The sequence below is a fragment of the Limanda limanda genome, chromosome 9 (assembly GCF_963576545.1).
Source record: "Limanda limanda chromosome 9, fLimLim1.1, whole genome shotgun sequence".
Taxonomy (NCBI): Eukaryota; Metazoa; Chordata; class Actinopteri; order Pleuronectiformes; family Pleuronectidae; genus Limanda; species Limanda limanda.
The window spans coordinates 13649380-13675451 of record NC_083644.1 but is presented as its reverse complement, the minus strand read 5'-3'; the positions used below and the strand labels follow the sequence as shown (position 1 = coordinate 13675451).

Here is a 26072-nt window from a genome sequence, read left to right as displayed (position 1 = left end):
CCCCCAAAATAAGCTGTTTTGCCTATTTTTGCTACAAAGTCGTAACATTTTTCTTTACGTACTAATTAGTTCTTATTTCACACAATCAAATGAGGTTTGCACGTCTCCACTTTGAGAGAAACAGCTGGGGCCTATTTCCGGCACAGAACACAGATCGCTTAATCACGTCTCGACCTGCGATGGCACAGTTAAAACCTAAACAAAGTGTTTTTTCCCAATGAAAACTGGTGCTTGTTACAGATAAAAAAAAAAAAACGTGTGCCGGGATATCAGACAGATCTAACAGACTGTATAGGTCATATTGAAAGCAGCGAGTACACGGCCCTGAGGTGAGAGGCGGCAGGGCGGTTGCCTGTTTACCTCTTGTTCCCTTGGGGCAAGGTCGCTCCACCAGCATGCCCCTCTGGGTCTGAGGCCACAGTATGTCTCTCTTCTCGGTGGCTTCGCAGAAACGCTCGGGCAGAGGGTAGGACTCCAGAGGCGGGGGGGAAGTCGTCTGCGGGATCACGGCAGGGGGCTTGGGCGCTCCCCTGCTGCCCTCCTTCAGCCCTGTTGTGGTGCTGGTGTTGGCCACGCCCCGGTGCGCCGTGGTCGTTGTGGTGGTGGTTGTGGTTCTCTGAGGCTGCGGAGCACCAGTGACATCTGACTGTGGTGGATCTGAGAAGAAAAAAAAAGGGTGGAGCAGTGTTATAAAACTATTTCATTATTGAAGTTTGGTTCTCAGAGGGACACGTATTCATCAGGCTTTATGAAAACACAATGAAGTAAAGGGAACTGCAATAACTCCACCAAACCAGCACCGTGGCATATTTGAATATTTGCACTACTGTACAAATTGCACTATTGTTGTTGTATTTTTCTCTTTATCTGTAAAGATATATATTTAGATATATATATTTTATTTTCTATTTTACATTTTTGATATTCGATTTTATTTTTTTTATACTATTTCTATTTTATTTTTTTGATAATTACTTGAGCATTGCTTAAAGAGAGCCTGTGACTCAAGTATCTCATTGCCCGCGACTGCTTCATTTTTATCTCTGTGCATTTGACAATAAAAATCTTGCATCTTGAACAAAATTGAAAAGGAAATAGTCCTATCACCTGCAGAGTCGGTGCATTACTGTGGCAGCCCTGGGACACATCACGTGGTTTCTACCGAGGGCAGAGAATGCGGTGGCAGGCGCTCAAACCTTGACCTTCTGGTGCCCTCCTGCCCCACAACACTTTTAATGGTGCGCCCGGCGAGTGTCATTCCTAATTTTTCCCTCAAAATGTTCCGCAGTGAAATGCTCATACAACCAAGTATCCTGTTGTGTAAATTGCTGCTAAGTGCTTTGTGCAACAAGCGTATTTGCCTTCCTGTTGACTATGGCTTATCCAAGGCACTCAGTCTGCAGCCAACAAGACAATAATTACAGAAACATCCTCCGGCCTGGCAAATCGTTCTTGCCTGGGAGATTTTGTGGCACGGCTGATTAAATTTCACCGGGAGCCACGGAGGAACCTGGATGCTCGGCGGCGGCGGCGGAGGAGCCTGAACCTTCACTTTACAGTTGTTTCTCTGACTCTGATGAAACAGGTGCGCAGTAACTCATGCAGCGCCCCGGGCAAAAACAATATGTTTCAGTCCTGAGAAAGGAGGAAATAGTGCGCTCCTTACATTCAACATGAACCACTAAGGAAAAGAACCATGAAGACATTTCTCATGTGATGCAGCGGAGAGACGTGATCGAGCCACTGTAATTACACCTCATAAAAAGTCGACCATGAGGGAGATTCCATTGATGAAATGTGGATAAACAGAAGTTGTTTTATATCAATCTGCTGCAAACCTCCAAGTACTGAAAGAAAAGCTTCCCCCCCCTTAAAAAAAAAGAAAGAAGAGCTCTATCAGTCAAAGGGGCTCTGATTGGAATGCAATGCACATACTGAACGTAATCACATTTGAGTACTTTGATTTCCTCCATTAGGCCGCCTGTAGAGCATGCAGGGAATGTGAAGAGGTGCTGTTGCGCCGCTCGAGCGGAGCGCCGCCGCTCCCTGTGGCACGACGCCGAGCGAAAACACCGGAGAGAGACACCCGCAACAAAGAGGGGAGCGAGTCAGAGGCAGGACGAGGGGAAATATATATATATATAGATGTAGAGAAAGAGAGAGAGAGAGAGGGAAGGGAGGTAGAGAAATTAGACGCACACAAAGGAAACGACGACGGGAAAATTCAGGATTCAAACGCGGCCGAGCTGCAGGAGGAGAAGACAGCTCCTGTCGTCCAGCGGATTGTTGAGGGGAGAGGCTTCAACTGGATAATGGGTCAGGCAGATAGCAACCCCCTCCTCTCAAAACACACACACACAGGCTACTATCACCGTAGGCCCCAAGGTGTGGATGAAAGGCTTCAGCACAGTTGAGCTGAAGGGAAATCGTCTTTGAGGCTGCCTGCTACCTGTGGTGAATTAGGCTCTATTGACCAGAGAAGATGACTCTTGTGTTCTCCCTCCTGGTGGGGGCTATGGAGCTACACACACACACACACAAACACACTCACACACACACACTCACAAGCAGGGGAGGGGACATGAAGGTGCACACAGCTGACTGGCTGTTCTGACACCGAGCCGAAGGCAGATCCGGTAGGCTGGCTTCACCTCATCTTCCTCTCTCCTCTCCTCCTCTACCTGCGTTCTTTTACTCAACGGTGCAATCCTCGGCTGCTCGTGCTGTCACCGCGGTGGAGAGAGAACCTGTGCTTAGCGTCCGTCCTGCACCGGCATTTAGCAGGCTGGGAGAAATGCCCGTCTCTATTCTGCACCAATACCCTTTCATTGCGATAACCCTTGTTTTCTTGTCACGGCTCACTGAGAGGACTCACAGAGGTGAAAGTAACCGTCAGAGAGAAAAATACATGCAAATCTCCCTCTCGCGCCGCCGTCTGAAAGGAAACGAGTGTGTGTCGACAGAGCGAGTAAATTATTATCATTGTTGCTTTTTTAAACATCTGGGTCAGGGTTGCTTGGCAAACTTCCAGAAGATTCCCGAGAAACCGCGAGGCCCTTTTGCAGGTTTCCCGTTCCCAGAGTCTGAAAGACGATCGAGGATGAGACGGCTAGTTTAGGATCCAGACGGAAATAAAAATGAAAATCAATCAGCGTTCGGCAGCGTGATATAAGATGAAGGGCTCGCGACTGCCGCCAATAAATCAAAAAGGCATCTGCTGTGATCCGAGTACATTCCTTTGGCATGTCAACTAACAACTGTATCTTGTCTACACTCCTCCGTCAGGAGCGGCTGCTTGTCGCGGCTTGCCGGGGACGTCGAGCTCCGGGCTCCGGTTACAACATGTACGATGACATTTCTTTGAAGTGTTTTTTTTTTCCCCCTTTCTTGTTACCTGCCATCAGCGAAACTGTGGCGGTAATTAATGTTCGACTCGGTTAATACATGGCAGGAACTAATGGGTTTTGGCTCTCCTGAAGCTTTGGAGGGGGATTGCCCCACAGTGAAATGGATGGGTGTGGCTTTGGGAAAGGGGAGTGGGGGGGGGGATTTGTCGAACCAATGTCTGTGAGACAGGAGGAGAAGAATATGGTGCTGGCGGGGTCAGCCCTATGTTCCCACATTTCTAAGGATTTTTTTTTACTGACAATTTTGAAAATTAGGCCCTATGTTCCCGCAGCCCTATGTTCCCACAGCCCTATGTTCCCAGATTTATTTTGAAAAATTAGTCCCGATGTTCCCACAGCCCTATGTTCCCACATTTCTAGATTTTTCTGAAAATTAGGGTTAGGGTTAGCGCTGTTGTGCTCAAGAGAGTTTGGAAGCTAGCTAGCGCCTTCAAATCGCCAGCTACGGAATGGTGAACCCTTAACTACCAGGCAGGGGTAGAAATGTGGGAACTGTAGGAACATAGGGCCTAATTTTGTAATGAATATTAGAAATGTGGGAACATTGGGCTGTGGGAATATAGGGCTGTGGGAACATAGACACGCTCCCGTGCTGGCGTAGCTTAACGTCGTGTGCAGCATCACAGAGATACAGCTGTACGTTAAACAGCTTCATTAACAAGGGACATAATGAAAAGGACATAAGTAGAAGGGCTAGATTAATCCTGAGGGGAGGTTTTCATGTCATGTTTGTGATGCTAGCTAATCCTCTTTCCTGTGTGAAAAAGAGGCTAATGTGAACGTAGGCTACGCTTCCCGAGGAGATCCGCTCATAAACAATGCGGCGTCTCTCTGACCACCGCGTGTTCCCGTGTGCGTAGCGTGTCCGAGCGTAATCCCGCCAGCGACACAGTAATCTCATTACCTTTATGACATAGCTCGGTTTAATTTAATCCAATGGAAGGCGGTGAGGAATTAACCCGCAGGTATTAAAACGGGACACTCCTCTCGGCCGGTCACTTCCTCACGTCGATGTCTGAATGGACACGTTTAGATTCTGAGACGTGATGTGTTGCCACCGGCGCTGCTGCAGTGTTTTTTTTTCCTTTTGTGATGCACAACACGGACCAGATCTGTCTGTTCTCTCCGCCGTGGAAACACACGTCTGTGCAATATTCCTTTTGATTATGACAAAAGGAGCAAATCCCAAGTTCGGGCGATATAGGACAGGCGCCTTGATTATTACGTCTCCGCTGCACTCAGCCCAAGGGGAACCTTCAATTAGCTGTCACAGAGTGAGAGCGCATGCGGTGCTGCTCTCCGAACTAACCCCCCCCCCCATCCAAATAGTCAGGACAGACTTATTCATAACCCGTTTGTGTGATTGGACGCCCACACGTTGTTGCAGTTGGCTGTAGCGCTGTGGTTCTGTTATTACCACTGGGGGTAAGGGGGTGTGGGACTGATGACAGACAATGAGACAGTTTTCGAGTGTTGTCAGAGCATATGCATACATGTGCGCATTCACACACAAACACACAAACACACACACCACATCAGCGCTCTCAGGTGAAGCCCAGATGAGCCCTTACCCGGGACTCAGCAGTCATGCCACGGTGACAAATGAATACTGACAGCGTGTGGGTCTTTCATATTATGCTTAATAGCTTCACTTGTAGTCGGCGCCGCATGGCTGTTCATCAGGGTAATGTTTCAAACACATTATCAGGTGCTGTTGAGTGAAGGAGGGAAACTGGGAAGGGAACATGCATTTAGCATTTATTTCTGCTAATTTGCCATATGCAAAGTTAGAATGATCCTGAGATCTCCCTCATCCCCTCCTCTGTGATAAACTCAGGGGGATCTGGTCCAGTCTACATCCAGGGCACGGTCAAACTTTACACCCCAGCCCGTTCACTCCGCTCTGCTTCGGCCAATCGGCTCGTTGCTCCTTCACTGCGAGCTAAACACTCATCAAAATCACGACTGTTTGCTGTCCTGGCTGCTAAATGGTGGAATGAGCTCCCCATCGACATCCGGACGTCAGAAAGTTTACACATCTTCCGCCGCAAACTAAAAGCACACCTCTTCAGACTATACCTTGAATAAAAATTAAAAAAAAAAAAAAAAATTACTAACAATTTTTGAAACTAACAATTTAGTAGCACTTAAATGGCACTTACTTACAGCATTTTGTAGTTTTGCTTTTTTTGTGAAGAAATTGTACTTTCTTGATGTTTCTTGATTGTTCTTGGTTTGTACCCTCGGGGTTGAATGCACTTATTGTAAGTTGCTTTGGATAAAAGCGTCAGCTAAATGAAATAATAATGTAATGTGATGTGAAACAAGGCCGGTCAGGAGATCCACCTAATAGCTCCATTTTTGTGGGGAACCTTATTTGGTGATAAGATTGAAGAAAGTCTTCTTATTGCAGGGAGATAATATTCAACGTCATAAACGCAGCGAAAACTGAGGCGCTGTCTTGCCACATTAGTGTGTTCACCCTGGTTTCTTGTTTCCATCACCACCTGAAAACCTGTGTCTACTGCAGACTAATTTGACCCGGGAGTAAATGCCGGTTGAACCCATTCCCATTGCAGAACAAACCAGATGTTACTGAGTGTTAGTGTTTTTTTTTCCGACCTGTTGAAAAATGGTCTTCACATGTGAATCCTGGGTGGTTTTCTCCAAAGATGTATATAAAGACTAGATGTCTCGTTCGACGGAGCCGGACGTCCGCACATGGCGGCCATCTTGCTAGAGGCAGCTCGCTCACCCATAACATTGTGTTGTAGTGGTACTTACTTTTTAAATAACCATAACTTGCTCAATATTCAACCGATTTTTAAACGGTCTGGTTTGTTATATATCTCAGAGATGTAGTTATGACACTGCATAAATTATTCAATTTTTTAGAAAATAACATTATTATTCATAAGTATGCAGTGTCATATCTACATCTCTGACGTTTATAACAAACAAAGCCGTTTAAAAATCGCTTGAAAATTGAGCAAGTTATGTTTTTTTACCACCACCAACACAATGTTATGGGTGAGCGAGCTGCCTCTAGCAAGATGGCCGCCATGTGCGGACGTTCGACTCCGTTGGCCGGCAACGCAGACGAGACATCTAGTCTTTATATATATCTACGGTTTTCTCCTCCTCATGGAGAAGCAAACGCTAAAAAGTCGATGGAAGTCTGAGCAACTCCAAAGTCTGTTTCTGCCATTAGGAGCCGGTTTTGTCTGGGGACTTTGAGAATATAGTGGGTGGACAGTAAATGAATATCCCACTGGTTTACAAGTCGTTCAGCTGAGTGTAGATTAATTGAAATAAGGTGTTGGAACTGTGAAAAAAACACAAAGAGTAAATTATTCCCTCTGCTAATGCTGCCACTGAAATATCGGCGTTTCAAAACGTGCACTCGCTCGGTCCTCCCCCAGCGCCGCCGCCGCCACGCTGATGGAAGCCGAGCTGTTCTTGGGTATGAAATAGTGTGATGATTTATAATACATTTGTGATGCATTTTGATATCTACCAATAATAACAATAATACACAAAGGAAATTGGATTACACGTCTTTCGCTCTCCGTGCTGCATTGGTTGCCGTGGAGGGAGGGGGGGAGGGGGGGGGGGGCATGGCGTGTGATTGCTTGTGCATCAGCAGTAAATATGAAGAAAGCTGAGAGAAAATTCGTATAATTTCCCACGAGTCATGTCCTGGTGAGGGTGTGCACGGTGCATGTCCATGTCGTAGGGGAACAGAACCTAATAGCTGGATTATGTTATTTACTGCTCTGTCCAATATTTCTCTTTTCCACAAACACATTGATTCACATGCAGGCAGGCAGGCAGTCTCCCACACATACGCAGGCGAGCGCACACATTCTTATCAAACACATGTACACATTCATATGCACCCTCACACACAAAATGACACCAAAGTATAGAGAACAGACAGAGCAGCTGCCAGACACCAGCCTTGCGTTTCCCCCCCCCTCTTCTTCTTCTCCTCCGCAGCTCTCTGGGTACAGTACGTGCCTCAAATTTCAAGCATTAACTCTTAAGTGTGCCAAGCGGACTGATATTTAATGCTGCGCACACAGGAGGGTTTCTATTCCAGGGCTGTTCATACACACTCGCACACAGATTCACATCCGCTGGGCTGCGGCTGCACACGTCAACACGGCAGCGCAAACCTGCACGTATGCAGATTAGAGGGAACGCAGACATACATGGAGGCAAAAATCAGCCCTCGGTAAAAGTAATCTCCTCAAAGAAGTGTGTCAGGGAGTCATAGGGTTGCAAAATTCCGGGAATATTCAAGGTTTGAAACTTTCCATGGGAATTAATGGAAATATACGGGAATAAACTGAACATTTTGTGGGTAATTTATACTAACTGTATTTACCTTGTCATATACAGACATAAATATAAACATTTAGTTTTGTCATAGGCTGATTTGAGCCCTGAGGAAACTTTGGGCACTTGACTATACGCTTCTGCATCGTTGTGTCATTCTGAACATAGGTCTTTGCACAGTATTTGCAAATGGACACAGCCTTTCCTTCTACATTGGATGGGGTGAAATGCCTCCACACATGAGATAGTGCACGTGGCATTGTTCTGTAGAATAAGATGAGAAAAAAGTTTGTAAAAAAACACTAATGCAATGCCAGAGATATAAATAGTTAGCCCAACAATTGGAATCGTCTGTTAACATATTTTACAATTGATGGGTAAATGAATGGAGGCTAGATGAACAGATGAACAATCCTCAATCAGCATGATAATATATTTTCCCCAGTAATATCATTGAAACTTACCTGACTAGTCCTGCACACTACAGCAGGCCTCAATAGCCCTGCTGTAGAGTGAAGGATGCTGGGAATTATCTGTGCATGTGATGGAAGAATGCACAGTGGAGGGTTGAAATTCAGTGTGTGCTACATTCCATACATCTTTCAAATAGAGTTTTGAATGATTTTTTTATTGCTCAGCGTTTAATTTGCGTAGTTTTTCTTTTTTCAAAATTCCCGAAATTCCCGAGCTTAACTTCCCATGGAAAGTTTCCGGAAACTTTCCGCCCCTTTGTAACCCTAGGGGTGAGTAATACTTCTTTTAAATATGCCTTGTTTCACAGACGGACTGTAATCAAACAAGAGGCTGTTGATCCCTTTGGCTGTGGGGCTCAGCGGAACCATAATCGCACCCCCGCTCCTCTGGATTTTTATGTCAAACATCTCTTTGTGACATCCGAAATCACCACCCCGGGTTTGTTGCTGTTGCCCACAGACTCTGTCAGCAGATCACCGGGACACGCCGTGCACACTCGCTTAACATCAGAGGTTGAGACGTTCCGGGAGAAGTGACCGGTGAGGAATCATCATCCTGGGTGTGGTGTGTTTTGGGATAAAAAACACACCACACACACCTGGCCGGCAACAACTGGCCGTCGTGTCTCCACCACGCTTGGCGCTGGAGGGAGCGGCAGAGATCACGATCGGATTTCAGAGGAAACAGGTGACCCCCCCGACCTCCTGTGCTGAGTAGCCTGTATTGCCACCAGACACCCGGGGGTTGGTTAGGTATTATCCCACGATGTAATATCACAGACACTGTGAACAAGACTGTAAATCCCCATCGTGGGATTCCCCCCCCCCCTTTTTATCACCCCAGTTAAATTCAGCCTCGATATCGTAACCCGAGAACGACACCAGTGGGTCACGGTGTAGACGGCAGAACGTCACACTGTTTCATAAAATGGTGGTTAAAAAAGCTACAGGGGAGGAATAAAGAACAGAAGATGGCATAGAGGGAGATACGAGTCCAGCAGGAAAGACGGAGGCCGTTTGCTGCACATACGCTCGCCGATAGTGTCCTAACGACTGAAAAATACAGAGATTTACGGACAAATGTAAGTGCCAGAAAAATATAAGGAACTTGTTGAATGAGCCTGATCCTGCACCAGCACACAGGTCTGCCACAAGTGAAGCTCATTGTAGAGGATGTTTACACCCAGTCTGAGCTGGTTGCTGCAGATTGTTGGTTGACGACAGCTCAGATCGGGGGAAAACGTGAGAAAGAATCAGAAAAAAGTTCACAACTTTAACGGATGTATTTTTAAATGAGAAGAAATTCCATTCATTCTGTTGCTTCTGCAAGAAACGCCACCTTTCAAGAAGCCTGGCTCAATCCAGAGCAATGGAAGACCAAATTCAATTTAAGGCTAACCCCAATTTTTTTTTATTCAGGATTTGCCGTGTAATGATATCATGTAAATATAAACATTGTTATTTACCAATCTGCTCCAGCACGGAACTAATGTTTGTCCGTTGTGTGTGATCCCATGAATGTCATGTGGGTGATGGTCATCTTTGTCCTGTCACTGTGTGTGTTTGTGTGTGTGTGTGTGTGTGTGTGTGTTTGTGTGTGTTTGTTTACAGTTTCCTAAAGGCACAGCGAAAGGATTTACTTAAATCCTGTCATTAAGTGCACGCCGCTCTCACCGGGCATGATTTGAACAGTCTGACCAGGACTTAAGCCGGAAAGAAGCCAAACAGACGCATGTACGAGTATGTGCGTCCGTATCCAGATGTAAGACCCAGCTCACGGATGATCGCGGAGGAGGAGGAAGAGGAGGAGGTGATCTGAGGAGAACAATGAGCGTCCACAGGCAGAAGGAGGGAAAATAGGAAAAAAAGAGAGTGACCGAAGAGAGAAAAGGCTGCAATGGAGAGATAATGAAAGAGAGAGATTCGAGGCAGACAGGGAAGGAAACAGCAAGAACAAGAATATGACAGGGGGGACAGAAAAACAAAAAACAAAGAAGGTGATTTTCCACATCAATACACTCTGCTTTCACACCGTTGTCCACTTGGGCAGCTGGCGGAGGGACGGAGAGAGGGAAAGAGAGAGAGAAAGAAAAGGGGGGGGGGGGGTTTCTGTCAAGGCAAACAAACAAATTGGGCCGTTTTGAAGAGATCCTGATCCGTTCTCCTGTGCCGCTGTCACACATGTAGCGGCCAGAAGTCTGAGGCATTTCACCACCTGAGATGGCTGTGAAAGCTGTTGTCGTTAAAAGTATCCATATCTGTGTGTGTGTGTGTGTGTGTGTGTGTGTGTGTGTGTGTGTGTGTGTGTGCGCGTGTGCGTGCGTCCCTTTTCACTCTAAATGTTGCCGTGCACAAGTTGACCTCTCTATAGGCCCCGCAGAAGTCGGGGAATGAATCATGGTGGCGCTTATTCGAGAGTTGTATATTCATCAGCCTATAAGAGTGAGGGAGCCTCTCCGGGGGGGGCGGCTGCTAATGCATGTGACTCACAAGCGACGGTAACAGCTGAGCATTTTTTTTTGCATTGTAAAGCACTTTTCCCAACACGCCGCTACCGGGCATTGTTTTGACCACATGCAGAGTTTTGTGAGCTAATTGGCACGCCGCGTCACCGGGGCCGCAACTTATAATTTCCAAACAAATTGGGTCGTTCCCTCCCTGACGATCCCCACATGCAAATGTATAATTTGAGGGTGCAGCGAAGATTGAAACTGTATGCAAATGTATTGACATTTGGACAATTAAAGGGGGAGGTCTTGATTTGTGTGGGCGTTAACTGCAGCACTGGGGGCTTTTATACGGAAGTGATTCAGGATCTAATTTTGCAACGAGGGATGAATAAAAGGTTTCCAGGGCTCACCTGTGTCCCATCGTTCTGTTTGTGCACACTTCTGGTGAAAAAATAGCTTTGGATATGCTTACTCGTGTGGTTTGAGACCACATTTCAGAGCCTGGCGTGAATAAATGGTCCATAGAAATGGGGGCATAATGGGTTTTGTCTGGGAATACCTCATTTAAATCAATTTAATCATCTCATTTACAATATGCGACAAAGGGAACATGTCTTTCTATTAGATCCTATATGCAAAAAGGGAAAGCAGGCATGAAGCCGCGGGTAAACGAGTGGATTATTGCGCTGTTGGTCAAAGCCAAGCGAGGGACTTACTGACCCATTTAATGTCCACTTCCAGTGAAGCCGCTTGTTGGATGTGACCCCATCTACTCCCCCATAATCCTCCAAGAGATGAGCTCGCCTCGACACGAGCGACGTTATTGGACTTGACAAGTACCCAACTGTCTGCCACACAGGGTCTCAACATCACTTTGATGTGATTGAATTTCGTGACGGAGCGAGTCATGTGACAGGCATCTTTGTGCATTTGCAAACTCTGGGAAACGGAGGATGTAGGAAGTGCAGAGCACGATAGCAAACACACACAGTGTCAACCTTGCTCCCCGCCAAGACGTTGACAAATCCTCTGTGCGTGCTCGGAAATTCTCTCGAAGAGGAAAATTCAGCGTTCAAACGCAAAACCTGAGGATCGTCTGTCTTTTCCTTTTGAAGAAAAAAGCCAAACAATTAGCCCAGCTCGAGCGTCTACATTAATAATCGCCCCTGCTGTGTTGTGTTAACAATGCCTCCTGCATGCTAATGTGCTGGGCTGTCTCCTGATGTGCTTGCATGGATTGGAACAGAGCTGAAATTTTATTTGTCATTGCAAGTTTTCTTTCTGTCAGAGCGCCGTTTAAAAAAACCACGTACCTTCGATTGTTACCACCGCAGAGGCAGTGTGGCGGCTCGGTTTAGTGCTTAGTGAAGCAGACGTGGAGATATCGCAGAGAGGGCGTCCGGTGACAGGCAGAAAAAAGTGCCGTCATTTATGTGCCAGCATCAGCCGTGTGGGAGGACAAGTTTATTGACATCTTGATGATCATCTTGGACCATTCTCCCTTCGACACATCGACTGCATCTCAACATATATTAGTCAGCGGCTGGGGCCAGACTCATGTCTCCTTTGTCACGGAAAGAAAAACTGACTCCTTATTGACCATCAAATAGAGATGTGTGAATACAGGAGCAAGTAGAGCACAGTTTGGTGCTGGGACTAAATACGAGTAACTATGTTTTTGCTCTGTTCAAAATGATTTAAAAGGTATTATAATTTCCAAAAGCAACATTCTGTGATGTTCATGTTTTTGCACCAAATCATCAAATACACTACCGCTTCTACGACAACACTAGCTGGTAGAGTTTGCTTCACTGCCCCCCCCAGTGCAAAACAGAAGCTCTCCCACCTCGCCGTCTTGACAAATTGCCACGTTCACCCGGGTGTCGTGTTTCCATCAGTGCTGATTGGAGGTGATAAAAACCTGTGTCTACTGCAGAGTCATCTGACCCGGGAGTAAATGCTGATTGTATCCATTCCCATTGTCGACACAAGACAGATGTTAGTGGGTGCTAGTGGGTTTTTTGACCAGCGAAAAACGAGTGTTAAGGTAGCGTTAGGTTCCCTGAAGTTGATCCGATGGGTAGTTTTTGATATTCACTCTGGATTCATTAGTAGGATTCTCTACAGGAAGTGTAGTGGGTTCCTGTGGGTGCCGGGGGGGGGGGGGGGGGGGGGTCTGATTGTGAGGATCAACAATGTAAAGCTTGTTTCTCCTGCACACAGGCACAACACACAACAGCAACATGAATGCCGTCTCGTTTCAGGGTAAAGCCTCTGATTTCGCTATCGGTAATCAGCGTCAATTCAACAGCTGAATAAATCAGTTGAGCGTGCAGCCAATCTATGCGAAGCTTATTCCAGGAATCCATAAAAATAAAAGGTGTTGTGGAGGCTGCTGCTTGACTGCTGGATAATCAGTTCACTGTATAGACAAATGTAATGGCATGCAAAGACATGTTCAGATATATTTTTATTAGAGAGCAGAAATGGGTAATATTATGACCATTTTACAGCAGCTGTCTGCAAATTCAAAGTGTTGGTTACAAATCAGCTCATTTGAAATTCTCGGCACAAGTGAATGGAATTATTTTTTGGGACATGACTAAAATAAGGACGTTATCAGACTGTGGCATATTCCTGAGCCGCTCTAAATTAACTTGTTACATGAAAATATTTAATTTTGAAAAAACTTCAAAGACGTTGGAAAAATTAAAAATAAAATGTTTTTTAATCTTGTTTCTCATGGACCCCCCATGCATCTTAATGCATCAATCAGATCTGGACTGCGTTCTTTTTTAATGTCCAGCTGGTCGCGGTCGGGCTAGATTGATGGGGCTCCACTGGCTGAACTGGACTTAGCCACCATCACCCATACGTGCCCCATCAATAAGAGATTGGACTTGCAAACACATGAACAAATATTGAGCTCTTGGATAATCTGTGAAAAGTTGCTTGACCTCCGTGGCTCATTACTGACTGCGTTGGACATTACGTGGACTTAAAGTCTTGGTGTGGAGGGGATTAGGGTAATTACTGTTATTATAGTCTCAGCGTAAGGACTATAGCAAGCCTAGGCTAGCCTCCCCTCAGCTCTTGACAGCTAAATTAAAAACATAGTGTATGTTTTTAATGATATGACCCAGGGTGATTGATTCATCTCCCTTGTGTCTCCCATCTCTTTTTCTCTCAGACAGAACTTTAAATCCTGAGAATCCTCCCATAGGGTGTGAGATATTTTATTTTAATGGCCGATGGAGATTTGGAGCTCCAGCGTCACTGGGAGAATGATCTAACCTTGCCCCAGGCGAGACTTTGCACCTGTCCAGGCATGTATGTTTCCCGGGGTGAGAGTACACCTCTCTCTCCCGGTCTTACACTCTCAAAAAGGCGATATGCTAGCAGGGGTCCCTGAAGCCTTAGCACCAGGGACTCAGGGATCACCCAGTAGGCAAACCTCACCAAATCCCTGTGATACTGATCCCTTATGATAGGGAAACTGGCTTAGAGGTGTTGTTTACCACACAGTTCCCCCCTGAGATGATTTCCTACACTCCAAAGCTTTCGTAACATATCTAGCACATATTAGATTCTAAATTAAAAACCAGTCAGCTGTGACACTTGATACATAGATGGGGAATACCGAAGGAATATCAAAGTGCACTTGACAGTGACTAAAATCAGGATTTCAGCAATGCAATCTAAGCATTATTATCTGCAGGAGAAACGACTGGGGGCTGGGTACTTACCATGTGCTGGATCCGGTGAGCCAAACTCCAGGTTGTACCTCAGGATGTAAAAATTATTCCACACATAGAGCTGGTTGTCTCGCGGATTATAATCCACCGCTGCAATGTACTGGTACTGGTTGGGAAAGTGGATATCGACGTATTCCCCACGGTTCTGTTTGGTGTTGTAAACGTAATCGATCAGGCTCTTGCTGACCTCGCTCTCATTGTCTTCATAGGTGGAGCGGACCACGTACAGTACTCCACAAACCATGAAGGCATTGGAGGCCGAGCGTTTGTCATAGGTCGTGTCCCAGGTGGCCTCGAAACGTAAAGTGTAAGGGTTGAGCTGGCTGATCACCATCATGCCGTTGTTCTGCTCCGTGGCGTAGATCACCCACAGCCCGTTCTCGTCCACTGCCAGATCAATGTCCGTTTTGCCGCCCCACTTGTAAGGCGACGTGTCGTGATAGTTTGCGTTGTTGATGATCGCCTCGCCGCTTTTGATACGAGTTCGCAGGTCAAACTTCACGATGTTGCGCGTCCGTTCCTTGTTGAAAAACACGGCGCCGTCGTAGACCACAAATCCTGTCCCATCCACCCGGTGGGGCAGCTTGTAGGTGATGGTTTGCCGGGCGTTTTTGAAGTCGTCCAGGGAGGAATACTCAATGAGAGTGTCTGTCCTATAAGGAGTCCAAGGCATAAAGTAGATTTTCTCGCCGGCTTGCAGCGGGTCTTTGCACCAGGCGCCGGCTTGTTGCTCCGCTTCAAACAGAAAGGAAGGCTCGCCGACAGCTTTCAGAGTCCCAGGACAAATAAAAACTGGTGATGGGAGAAGAGTAGAATAAAAAAAAAAGAGACAGGCACAGGTTAACAGGTGAAATATAACACTATATAAAACTATATATGATATCAATAAAATGTGTAATGTCTTCATTTTATTTTTTACAGGTTGTCCAAGAGGAGTGGGGACGAACACACATTGAAGAGTGGCCAAAACGACTAACAGCTAAAGCCAATATTCACAAGCAGTGTACGGATTTTGGTATTGTGCATAGAAAGACAAAAAGAAAACAGGAGAGTTGATTAAGCATAATGTTTATATGTAAAAAGTAGTCTGAAAAAAAAGAAGCTTGGCCTCATTGACATTTACTGTTGGGAATAGAACACAAATGAGGGGAAATAGAACAGAAACAAAACTTAACCAAACAATTGGTCCGGTAAACAACAGCTAAAGTCACACGGCAACAGACGGGAGAGGTTATGAGAGAGCAGGAGTCGGCAGAGTCCGCAAAATGTTTGTGTCTCGGTCGCACCACCTTTGCTACGGGATATATACCTGAGAGGGTTGTCATTACAAAGTGGTGCAGATGTCACAACCATTCAAATTAAAAAGTAAAAGAAAAAAAACTTTCATTAGGGGGGGTCTCTTGGTGTTTGGGCTTAGAGGCATTGGAGGCATAAGAATCAACAGAGGAAAGCAGCAAGTGGTCAGGTGAGAATAATGGGGAGAAGAGTGAGGGGGGGGGGGGGGTGCTCGGACAGCGAAGGGATAGTAGAAAAAAGCAAAAGCTTGGGAAAAAGGGGGCCAAGAAACACTGTTACCATGGCATGCTATGGAAAAGGGTTGGGAAGCCAGGCAATGGGAGATTCTGCTGAGTAGAGAAAGCACCCAGGGAGAATGAGGAGAGGAAGCCCCTATGGACTGAAGCCAATATACCCCCATTTACATCTTTTGGCTGCCTTTTGACTGTCTTTTTTTTAGAGCCAGCCATACTTTGCATTGTCGTACAACACTAACCATCAATATTACAGTAAGGGGGGGATTCTACAGGTAACGTCTGCGATGGGATCGTAGGGGCCACCATGGGAAAAATAGGTAGTTTACAACCAGATGCCACAAAACAAGGAGCTAGGGTTTGGATCGTGTCTGTTATTTACCTTTTTGCTCCACTTCTATTTTAAGCGTTGGAAGAGAGAATGAAAGGGGTGCAAGGAGGAAAAAAAGAGGTTAATATGAATTAACTGTCATCGCTATGCTTACACATGCAGAAACATGTTATGAGACATGGACAAAGACAGGTACACCTATTCAGAGAAAAGGAGGAAAACAGAGAAAGTTGACACACGGCCGCCAGGGTCCTGTTTAAGAGAAACGGTTTGATCAGTAGATGGAGAATGGTGACAGATGGTTTATAGCCAAGTGGTGGGTGGATTTATTTTTTATTTTAACTAATTAACTATGTTCTATTAGTAATGCACAACTTCAGTCGGATTCAACATCGGACTTTCACAGGTAAATATTAGATTATATTTAATGCAAAGGATATCAATTCTGTGGATTTATGTAGGAAATGATCTCCATTAAGTTATAAATGTGTTAAAAATCACAAGTAAATAAACATTAACATAATCAAGGCTCATCCTGGGAATATAACAGGAGAACATTTTGATTTAGGTCATAACATGAGCTGGGTGATATGGCCAAATTATTATTATATCAAGATATAAATTTAAAATCCGGCGATAACAGAAATTACAACTGTAATTATGACCATAAATGTGACATTATTATTCTTTGAAGTTTAAAGACAGATTTTTGATCCTGAGTGAAGGTTGTGTTTTTTTACTTTTCTTAATGAGCTGACACTGACAGAAAAATCTGAGGTGGATCAATTATGTGCAAAATGCATAAGCAATATATACATATATATTGGAATTAAGTTATATTTGTATTGATGAAAATTATATTGTTATAATTATAAATTGCATTTGTATTGTCAATGATGCATGTTGAATATATTTCATATAATATTTTTATTCTGCACACCCTGTTTTGGTTAAAAAGTCAAACCAGGTAGCATCTAAACTGTGATTGCTATAAATCTACCCACCACTTTAAACCAGGTAAAAAGCTGTAAAAGAATATTAAAATGTAATAAATAAAGACAGTTGTATTTTCTTTCTCTTTGAAAAGTAAAATTAAATTAATAGTAGTTGCTTCATTTTTCAGTGTAGATGAATATCTATTAAAATTAAAATTATAAAATCATTTAAAAATATATTCTTCTACGATAAACATTCCATTTAATATTATGCACCCATATGACACCTGACTTATGACAAGATGCTGCAAAGTACCGATCTTACTTAACCTTATGTACATACCAATGCTGGCAGGTAATCAATGTAAATCACTGGGGTAAAATACATTAATATAAACTATGTGCATTTTCTGTTGAAACATGTATTTAATTCCATATTACACAACACTGTGTTTCATTTGTTCAGCAATTTTGTGCTTTGTAATGAAAATCCACTATGATTTAGCCAGGCCCTATGTTGCACATGAAACAAGTCCCTCTGAAGAAGCTACACTGAAGAATCATTACCCAACAATCTCACAATTAGTCACTGGCTACTGTATGAATCATATCTTAAGACTAAAAGAAAACATAATGTGCATCATCATTGCATGAAAAGCAACATCTTATGTTTGAACTGCAACAATAAGACTGCAACATTTCTTAAGAAAATTCTTCAAGACAAGTCTACACAGATAATAAACATTCTTCAGAACAGACGTGTTGCTCAGGGTGGTCTGAAGCCCAGGTCAGAAAACCGACTGTACAAAACAATTAAATTCTACTGCTTGATGTTCACTCAGCAAGTTATCGACTGAGTGTGAAAGAAAATTAGTATTACATAAAAAATAACTGCAGTGATTCAACTGTACTTCTTCTCACTCTTTGCAGAGAAAAGCTTGGGAAATATATTATTGCAAAAAAATTTCAACTGCTTTTTTGGACAGTTATGAAAAGTGTTTTACTTACAAAAAAATCTACAAATGTGGACTGATTTGGAGACTTTGCTGTCCGACATCACTATATTTGAGACGTATACTCTCAATGATGCAATATTTTAGTAGCAGTGAACATATTAATCTCACGAGTAGAGAGTATATACAGTAGTCCCCCCTCATAGGTTGAAATACAAAAACTAGCCTACACATTTTGGGCCAGTTTGCAGAATAAGATAATTGGAGCAATCTTAAATTAGGTTCCTCTTGAATCCTGCAGCCCTCAAGTTCCAATTAGTGGGGGTTCATATGAGACTTTGGATCTGCGGTAACTGATGAATCTGACGTAGGCTTCAGTGGAAAGAAAGAGTTTCAATGGGATCCATGAAAAAAACGTTTCGCCATTCTGTCTTGCAGTTAACTAAGAGATCAAACGAGGATAGGAAGCAAACAAATTAACAACAGTTGAGTCAGAGGCTCCCTCGGCAGAGGAGCCGAGGAGAGGTCAGAGGGAAGATGGTGTGAAGCAAATCTGGAAAGAAAAGGAGAACACATGACAGAAGACCTGATGACGTTAGTGGAAATATAAGAATTGAAAGAGCAATCAGTATGATCAGAAATGGGTGAGGAGAGAGAGAGAGTCAGAAAGCCGAGGAGGTTTCCTGCAGATTGCACAGGGGGAAGGGAAGAGAGTCAGACACTTTAAATATAAGCAACATATAAACAAACAGATACAACACAACCCAACCCAGACTAACCGCCGACACCATCAACTTTTCCCACCAAACTGACTTTCTAGAGCAGTGGTTCTCAACCTGGGGTCCCACAGGTGGTCACAGGATAATTACTGAGAGGGTTGTCAGATGATTTGTTAGAACACTTCTATCTCAAATCGTACTGGGGATATAATTTGCCTTATAATAGCTTTTATTGTTTAAGGAGACAAAGTGCGAGTGCGTGTGAGTTTCTACTTGGACACAAAAAAAACACAGATTTTTGCACTTTTGTGCCAAACCAAGAAGCCATGAGCAGTTTTAAGAGCTGTCAAATGGAGCAATGGTCTCTCGATATAAGAATTCCAGCTCTAGACTTGGGGCAAGAGGTTACGTCTCCAGGTGAAAGTTCATCAGCAGACTCTCTGCATCATTACCATCATAAATAAAATAAAAATGATCAAACAAAAACAACTCATCTTTCTCTCTCTCTGTCTGTCCCTTATATGCACTGATGTCTCCTCTCTGTCTGTGGTTTGGCTACAAGGGGGGGAAATAGAATTAGGGCCAAAAGTTCTATTTAAAACTATGAAGAACAAGAACACTGACAAACCAAACTAAGTGATGTGTTCAGTCTGTCAGTCTTTCTATCTGTCTGTTTGTCTCTTTCTCTCTCTCTCTTTCTTTTCATCTGTCTGTCTGTCCATCTCTCAGCTCTTTTACAGTAATATGTACAGTGCCACACCTGCACCCCCTAATTTAGCTCATACTCATTTCACAACACAAACCCCCACATGCTCAGCTGTAATAAAATGCCCAAATATTTAGATAGAAAAAAGCACAAAACCACTCTCCAGCATCTACTGGGACATGTGGCTAAAGAGATGCAGAGAGTTTATGAGCAATAAATGTGTTTAAAACTGGGTCGTGACTGGAAAAGGATGAGAACCACTGCTCTAGGAAGTTACTGCTTTCTACAAAGTATTTCTAATCTAATTATCCAGACTATTAATTAAATGTTGCATTGCTATATGGTTGCATGTGCACTGTCAACTAGAGACTTAGATTGTGACTCCTCTGTTAAAGTTATGCATCATGTAAACTACACTAAATAAAAAGAGGAGATGAAAACAAAAACACCACAGGGGACCCAAGACTCATGCGGTTCCAGCTTAACTTCAATTTGTATAATCTGACCATTGCTATCACAAGGAGCTGAGGGTTTACTGGAGCTAGCATGTGATAAAAAATGAAAATGTTATCATTGATGGGCTCACTGGCCCTATTCTACAGATTTACAATGGTGGAATAGGGATGGTTACTTTTATAATTTCCCCCATCACAAATAGCTTTCACAGAGAAGGCTTAATAAAGACACATCATGGATTTTATGTTGCCTCATTCCAAAAAAATAAAAATACTCGAGCCAATTCAGAGGTGACTTGGTGCCAAGGCAAAATTTACATCCTTGGCTGGAAAGTGAAGATAATGCTGCTAATGAGGGCAGTTCATGACAAGAACCAAATTACAAAGCCAAAAGGATGAAAATGGTGCAAATGTATTCAACTTGTTGCAAAGGCCACTTGGACAGAAGTGAACAAACTCAAATTCCTTGTGTGATTATGCAAATGCTTGGACAATGGAATGCATTAATAAAATACCCCACTGCATTGAGTCGGTGGCATAAAACGCAACATTATGTTATTAGACTGCTTTCTGTATTTCATGGGACAGACAGACTTTGAGGGGCGGTGGTTACAAGTCAGAATGAGGACACTGTCTGCGGCCCCGGCGTTGATCAGCTTAATGGGGATTTAATGCGTTTTCTTGCAAAACAAATTCTCAAGTCTTGTATCCAAGCAAATCCTGGGGATCCTAAGCTTCTGATCCGCTGCTTGCTTTTAATCACAACTCTTGGTATTTGGCATATGACCTATTTCATGTGAAAACTAGAAAAACTACGCTAAGATCTTTGCAATCCCGACAGAAAACTGCGTGGAGGGTTCGCTCTGGTTTGGAAAAACGCAGTAAACATTCCCCTGTGATGGTCTTTTTCTGTGTTTGTCTGACTTTACAAAATGATCCGGGTTGTATGGGTTTTATTTTGGGGGGAGACAGGGGATCGTTGGGAGGAAAACAACAAAACATGGAACTGGCCTATGAGTCTATCACACTTTACAACAGGGCTTGAGTGGGAAAGGCTAGACTGGGCTTGTGGTGGACTGGGTCAGACTGGGAGAACACCAAGCACTTACCGGGGCAGTCGCGATAGGATACATTCTGTGTTCTTGGTCCTATTCTGGTTGGGCATGGACCTTGAGAAGCAAAAAGATGGGGCTACAGACATGCATGTTTGAAACTGCTCAGAGTGAAGTGAGGACCTGTTTGGAATTGTTTTTTTTTGTTGTTAGACAGACTTTGCCAGAACTGTGAAGTCCTTGGGCTGAAGATTTATTGTTTTGTCCACCACACTATGGCAGGCTCGACTGTCTCCTTGGTGCAAGACGGAGGCAAAAGATAATCATAGCAGTGGGTGGACATGAGTGCACCTTGAGGCTAATCCCACTATTACAGTTTGAGGTAACACAGCAAGACACAGAATCGATACTTCACTTAACTATGACGCAAGTGTCCACGAAAAGAAAACAACAGAAGAGTTAAAAAAAACAAGTAGTTGGGTGTTTCAGGTGGAAGCGGAAGGATTCGGCTTTGCTCAGTGTGGAGGCTCATAATTACTGGTCCTCAAAGCCTTGGAGAGGTTAACCTTTAAGTTGAAATGGGTCTCAACAGCTAATGATGCTCTGATTCAACACTGGGGGTAGCAGTGTGGACAGGCGTCCTGGTAATGAGCTATGTATAAGTGATGTGTTAAAGGGCTGTGGCATAAAGGTGCACTATTTATATTTGGGCGTATTTTTTTCTTTAGAAGATTCAAAACTAAAATATGATGTTATCATGATATCAATGTTCAAAATAACCCTTCTGAATCGACATACATGAGCTGCCAGATACTTAAGATCCTTCCCGTCATTCCCACTCTAATTATTTCAGTTCCACCTGATTAGTGATTCTCGCAAATCATCTGATCCTCTCCATTAATCAGTCTGTAAAGGTTACACGGGGGAATTTCCTCCACAAATTGCAAATGAACATGGCAGCTTAAAGGACAAAGGGGAATTCTCATACAAAGGGCAAACCTAAAGATTGTTTGGAAGCTGAATGGCAATGAATATTTTAGCATCCACGCAGGAGACAAAATGTTAACACTATCTCTTTCAATGAAATATTACCGTGTTGACTTACGAGCGGAGCCATTCTGCTCGGTTACATAATGAAACATCTGTTAACACATTTCAACACCTGTTGTATTGGATGTACTGTATATTGAGCCATCAAGGTGAGCCTGTTGTTTTTTTTTTCCTTGCCTGACAGACTTCTCCATGCAAGACTTAAGAGTAATGAACCACTCGCTTGCCATCGTGAAGAGTCAGCATGACTTCCTCTTCCCTCCCTATGTTCTGCTGCCTCATAACCAGCCTGGTTGATCCGCTGGAAACACGGGTGAGCACATCAATAATAAAAGCCGGTGTAGAAAAAAACAGACCACAGGGTTTTTACAGGTCATATTTCATGAAAAGTTCATGGTGTGACACAGATGGAAAAAGAGACGGTGGAAAATGGTGCTGGAAGGTGTTGCAGACGGAGGGAGCAGACTGTCTGGACAAGGCAGGGGGAAGAAGTCGGACAGGATATGATATGACACGAGAGATGGGGGGTGGGTGGGGGGGTGGAGGAGAGAAACTGTGGTTGTGAGGGTGGAGGGGGTGGGGAGAGAAAGTTCTCAACTCATGGCAGAGGGGCTGTACTTACTGTAGGGCACACACTCATACTGGACCTCCAGGTACTTGTAGGTCCCTGGGCAGGGGTCAGGGAAGACATCTGAGCCAGTGATCACGATGCACTGGGTCCGATTGTTGCATCTGTCAAAAACAAAACGAAAGAAACATGAACACATCTAACCGGAATACTCTTTACGAGCAAATCGCGAAAATGCAGAAATGTCAAAACACTGTGTACTCTACTCGTGGAGCACAGACTCCTCAATAATGCAAAAACAAATGTTCCTAACTCGTGTTTAGACTGTGCAATATTCATATTCACCAACAAAGAAGCAAAAAGCAAAAAGAAAGGTGAACTGCTGTCACCATTTAGCAGAGCTGTTGAGTCGGCTACCAAACGCTGTCAGGGACAACTCAAGTGCTTTTGACTCAGCTCTCTGCCTATTGGATCTTCTCAGCTATGGGTAAGGAGTAAAATAAATGGTAAATGGTTTTGTATTTATATAGCGCTTATCTAGTCTTGATGACCACTCAAAGCTCTTTACAGTACAGTTTTACATTCACCCATTCACACACACATTCATACAGTGCATCTATTAGCAGCACTTTGTTGCTCTATGGGGGGGCAGTTTGGGGTCCAGCATCTTGCCCAAGGACACTTCGGCATGCAGATGGGGATGACTCGGGTTCGAACTGCCGACCTTCAGGCTGGAGGACGACCGCTCTACCCCTCAGCCACAGTCCTTTGTGCCCTGTACTAACCCTCTATTCTGTTTATCGTTTTGCAAGGGCTTCGATAATCTGTGTGAATGTAAGAATACAAAAAGGCTGTGTCGCTAACTTGCCGACATTCATTGGTTTCTGAATAAATCTTTCAGACAGTCTGTTCTTCAACCTTGTTCCCGCTAGTTTTGATCAAATAAAATCTGAACCATCCTAGCTCACGCATGTGTGTTTACTTTTACTTTATCTTTGTGATAACCATTTTGGGCACCGACCTTGTGGAGTGAGGACATTTTAGTCGGCCCCCACTAAGTACGAAGTACAAGAATGTGTGTGAATCATTAGATATGCATAAACCATACAAACCAAGGCAACAAAATCAAACAAAGGAAACCTATAAAGCCTTTTTTCATGTTGGATGACACCTGCATAGGGACCTCATGTGACTCTACTTAAAGCTGTTCTGGTATTTTTTTGTAAAATTGAGAATCCTATGTCTCTGCTGTTCCGTACAAATATGTGCTTGTTTATCTTTTTAGCGGCCCCTTGCAGCTGTGTCAAAAGTTAATTCAGGTTCTGCCTCTAACATCTGGAGAGCAGACATTCTAATTGAGCCTGTGGGGGGCTCCGAGGCTCGGGGAATTGCAGGTGACCACCCTTCTGCTGTACTGAAATCATGATAATGACATCAATACTGCGAGAAAGCCCTATTTGCTACCGAGGGGACTTAAAATTCTATTGGCAATGCGAGGAGCCAGATCAATAACTGTGTTCTGCTGATTTAGCAGAGAGCAGAGATGATATTTGTTTCTTCTTATCACAGGCCAGTGCACCCATTTACAGCAGATCATTGGAAAACGCATTACTGGCTGCACTGTATTGTGCTTTGGGTTTTGTCTTTGCTTTTGGCCGCTGAGTTAATCACTGCTCTGTGTCCAAACGTTATTAATATAATATTATAGGTCGCACAGTGGAACACTGAGGACTTGGTTTCTCGTGAGATGCGTGGCATTGATCAGACACAAACAACCTGAACACTACCACCATTAAGCGGCGTACCATGAAGGAATGCTGTATATTATAGTTTACAGCACAAACATTTATTCAGTTTAACAAACTGCACCTGAATTCAAGTAAAAAAACAGAACTAAATCACAACAACGGCAGGAAATGGAATTATCCACAATAATTTCAATAACTACTACTAAGAAATTCATCTCCCTCCTCCTCCTGTTCTCTTTTCTATTTCTTCCATCAGCACGTGTGCTTTTAAAGATAGTTGCTACATTTTTACCTCAAATGCATTTGACAAAGAAACGTTACACTAAGAAAGAAAAGGGATTTCCTTTTTCTTCATGTTAAAATGCAGTATTGTAGCACACAGCCATAATAACACAATTATCTGTGTGTGTGCATCTGTGTTTAGCAAAAGGTCTCAAAGGGGCATTTCACTTTATTAATGACCTTCACACGTGATAACAGATGAGAATATCAGCATATTGTATTTGTTTTTATGGAAATTAATGACTGTTTTAGAATTAAAACATGCACCTCACGCTGAGCCCATAATGCGCTGCTTGTTTTTTTTGTGGGTAATATTTCATGACTCTGCAGTACTTTCCATATATTATATGGTCACTTTGATGATTCCATCCCGTTTCCTCATGCATAAGCATATAACGCAGGAGCAATATAAATTACAGTGCTTTATCTAACAGATTCCAATGGGAGCAGGAAATGAATGCCTGGTTTATATTCGGCATATGAAACAGAATGATATCAAAAATAAAATTCATGGCACTAATGAGACATAGACCTGCCATCGTTTCTCAGTCAAATCTATTAAACAACAGGACGCAAGCACTGAGAGGGAAAAAAAACCTCATATTTCTTTTGAAACAATGTTGACATAAGTGTTGATAGCTCTTGCTGATATATTGCCCTAATTTTAGAGCTGTGGAGCAGGGGCGCCATGATCTATGGGATTGCATGACTCTTATTCCGTCTCATCTGTGAAACCTCGGGCTTCTCCTGAGACCAATTGAAAAAGCCCTAATGACTCTATGTATAGACCTAGTCCGTAGATTGAGGGAGCGTGGGTAATTGAAATTCCTTGCATAAAAAGTTCAGCATTTGGGCCTGCCAGGGCACAGGTCTCAAAGTGCACACTAATTAAATACATGTAAAATATGATATCTCTGACTATCTTTTGATAGTCTGAGGCTATATAGTAATTAATCATGCACATAATGAATATTAAGTCAAAGGAAGCTTTTCTGCAGTTTTCTCCAGAGTGAAACATTCCATTTCTTTAAATACCTTGGCCGCTCAACAATTTCACTCAAGCTAAAGTGGAAAGAGAAGCCGACTGATATAATGTATCCTGTGGTGCAAGAGAAAAAATTATGAGCCTGTTGGAAAAACGGACTCAATATTAAGTATAATCCAAAATTGATATTTGGCAGGGACATTAGGTAATTATTTGGTGTCCTTGAATAAAGAAAAACATGTGATACTATCTGTCGAAATTAACACATATTTATATTAATAACATTTTTATAATTGGCTCAAATGTTGCGAACACATTTGTTACACACTTTTT

General features: G+C 43.5%; 1 protein-coding gene across 1 annotated transcript in view; it reads right to left on the bottom strand.

Annotated features, from left to right (window-relative positions):
* Nucleotides 1-26072, bottom strand: part of adgrl2a (adhesion G protein-coupled receptor L2a) — an 80462-nt gene that overhangs the window by 25497 nt on the left and 28893 nt on the right. Inside the window, exons 3-7 of the mRNA XM_061077848.1 lie at nucleotides 22779-22888; nucleotides 21164-21223; nucleotides 16338-16352; nucleotides 14418-15218; nucleotides 361-657 (exon numbers count right to left, since the gene is read on the bottom strand). Of these exons, the coding sequence (XP_060933831.1) occupies nucleotides 361-657; nucleotides 14418-15218; nucleotides 16338-16352; nucleotides 21164-21223; nucleotides 22779-22888 (1283 nt within the window). The remainder of the gene's footprint in view (nucleotides 1-360; nucleotides 658-14417; nucleotides 15219-16337; nucleotides 16353-21163; nucleotides 21224-22778; nucleotides 22889-26072) is intronic.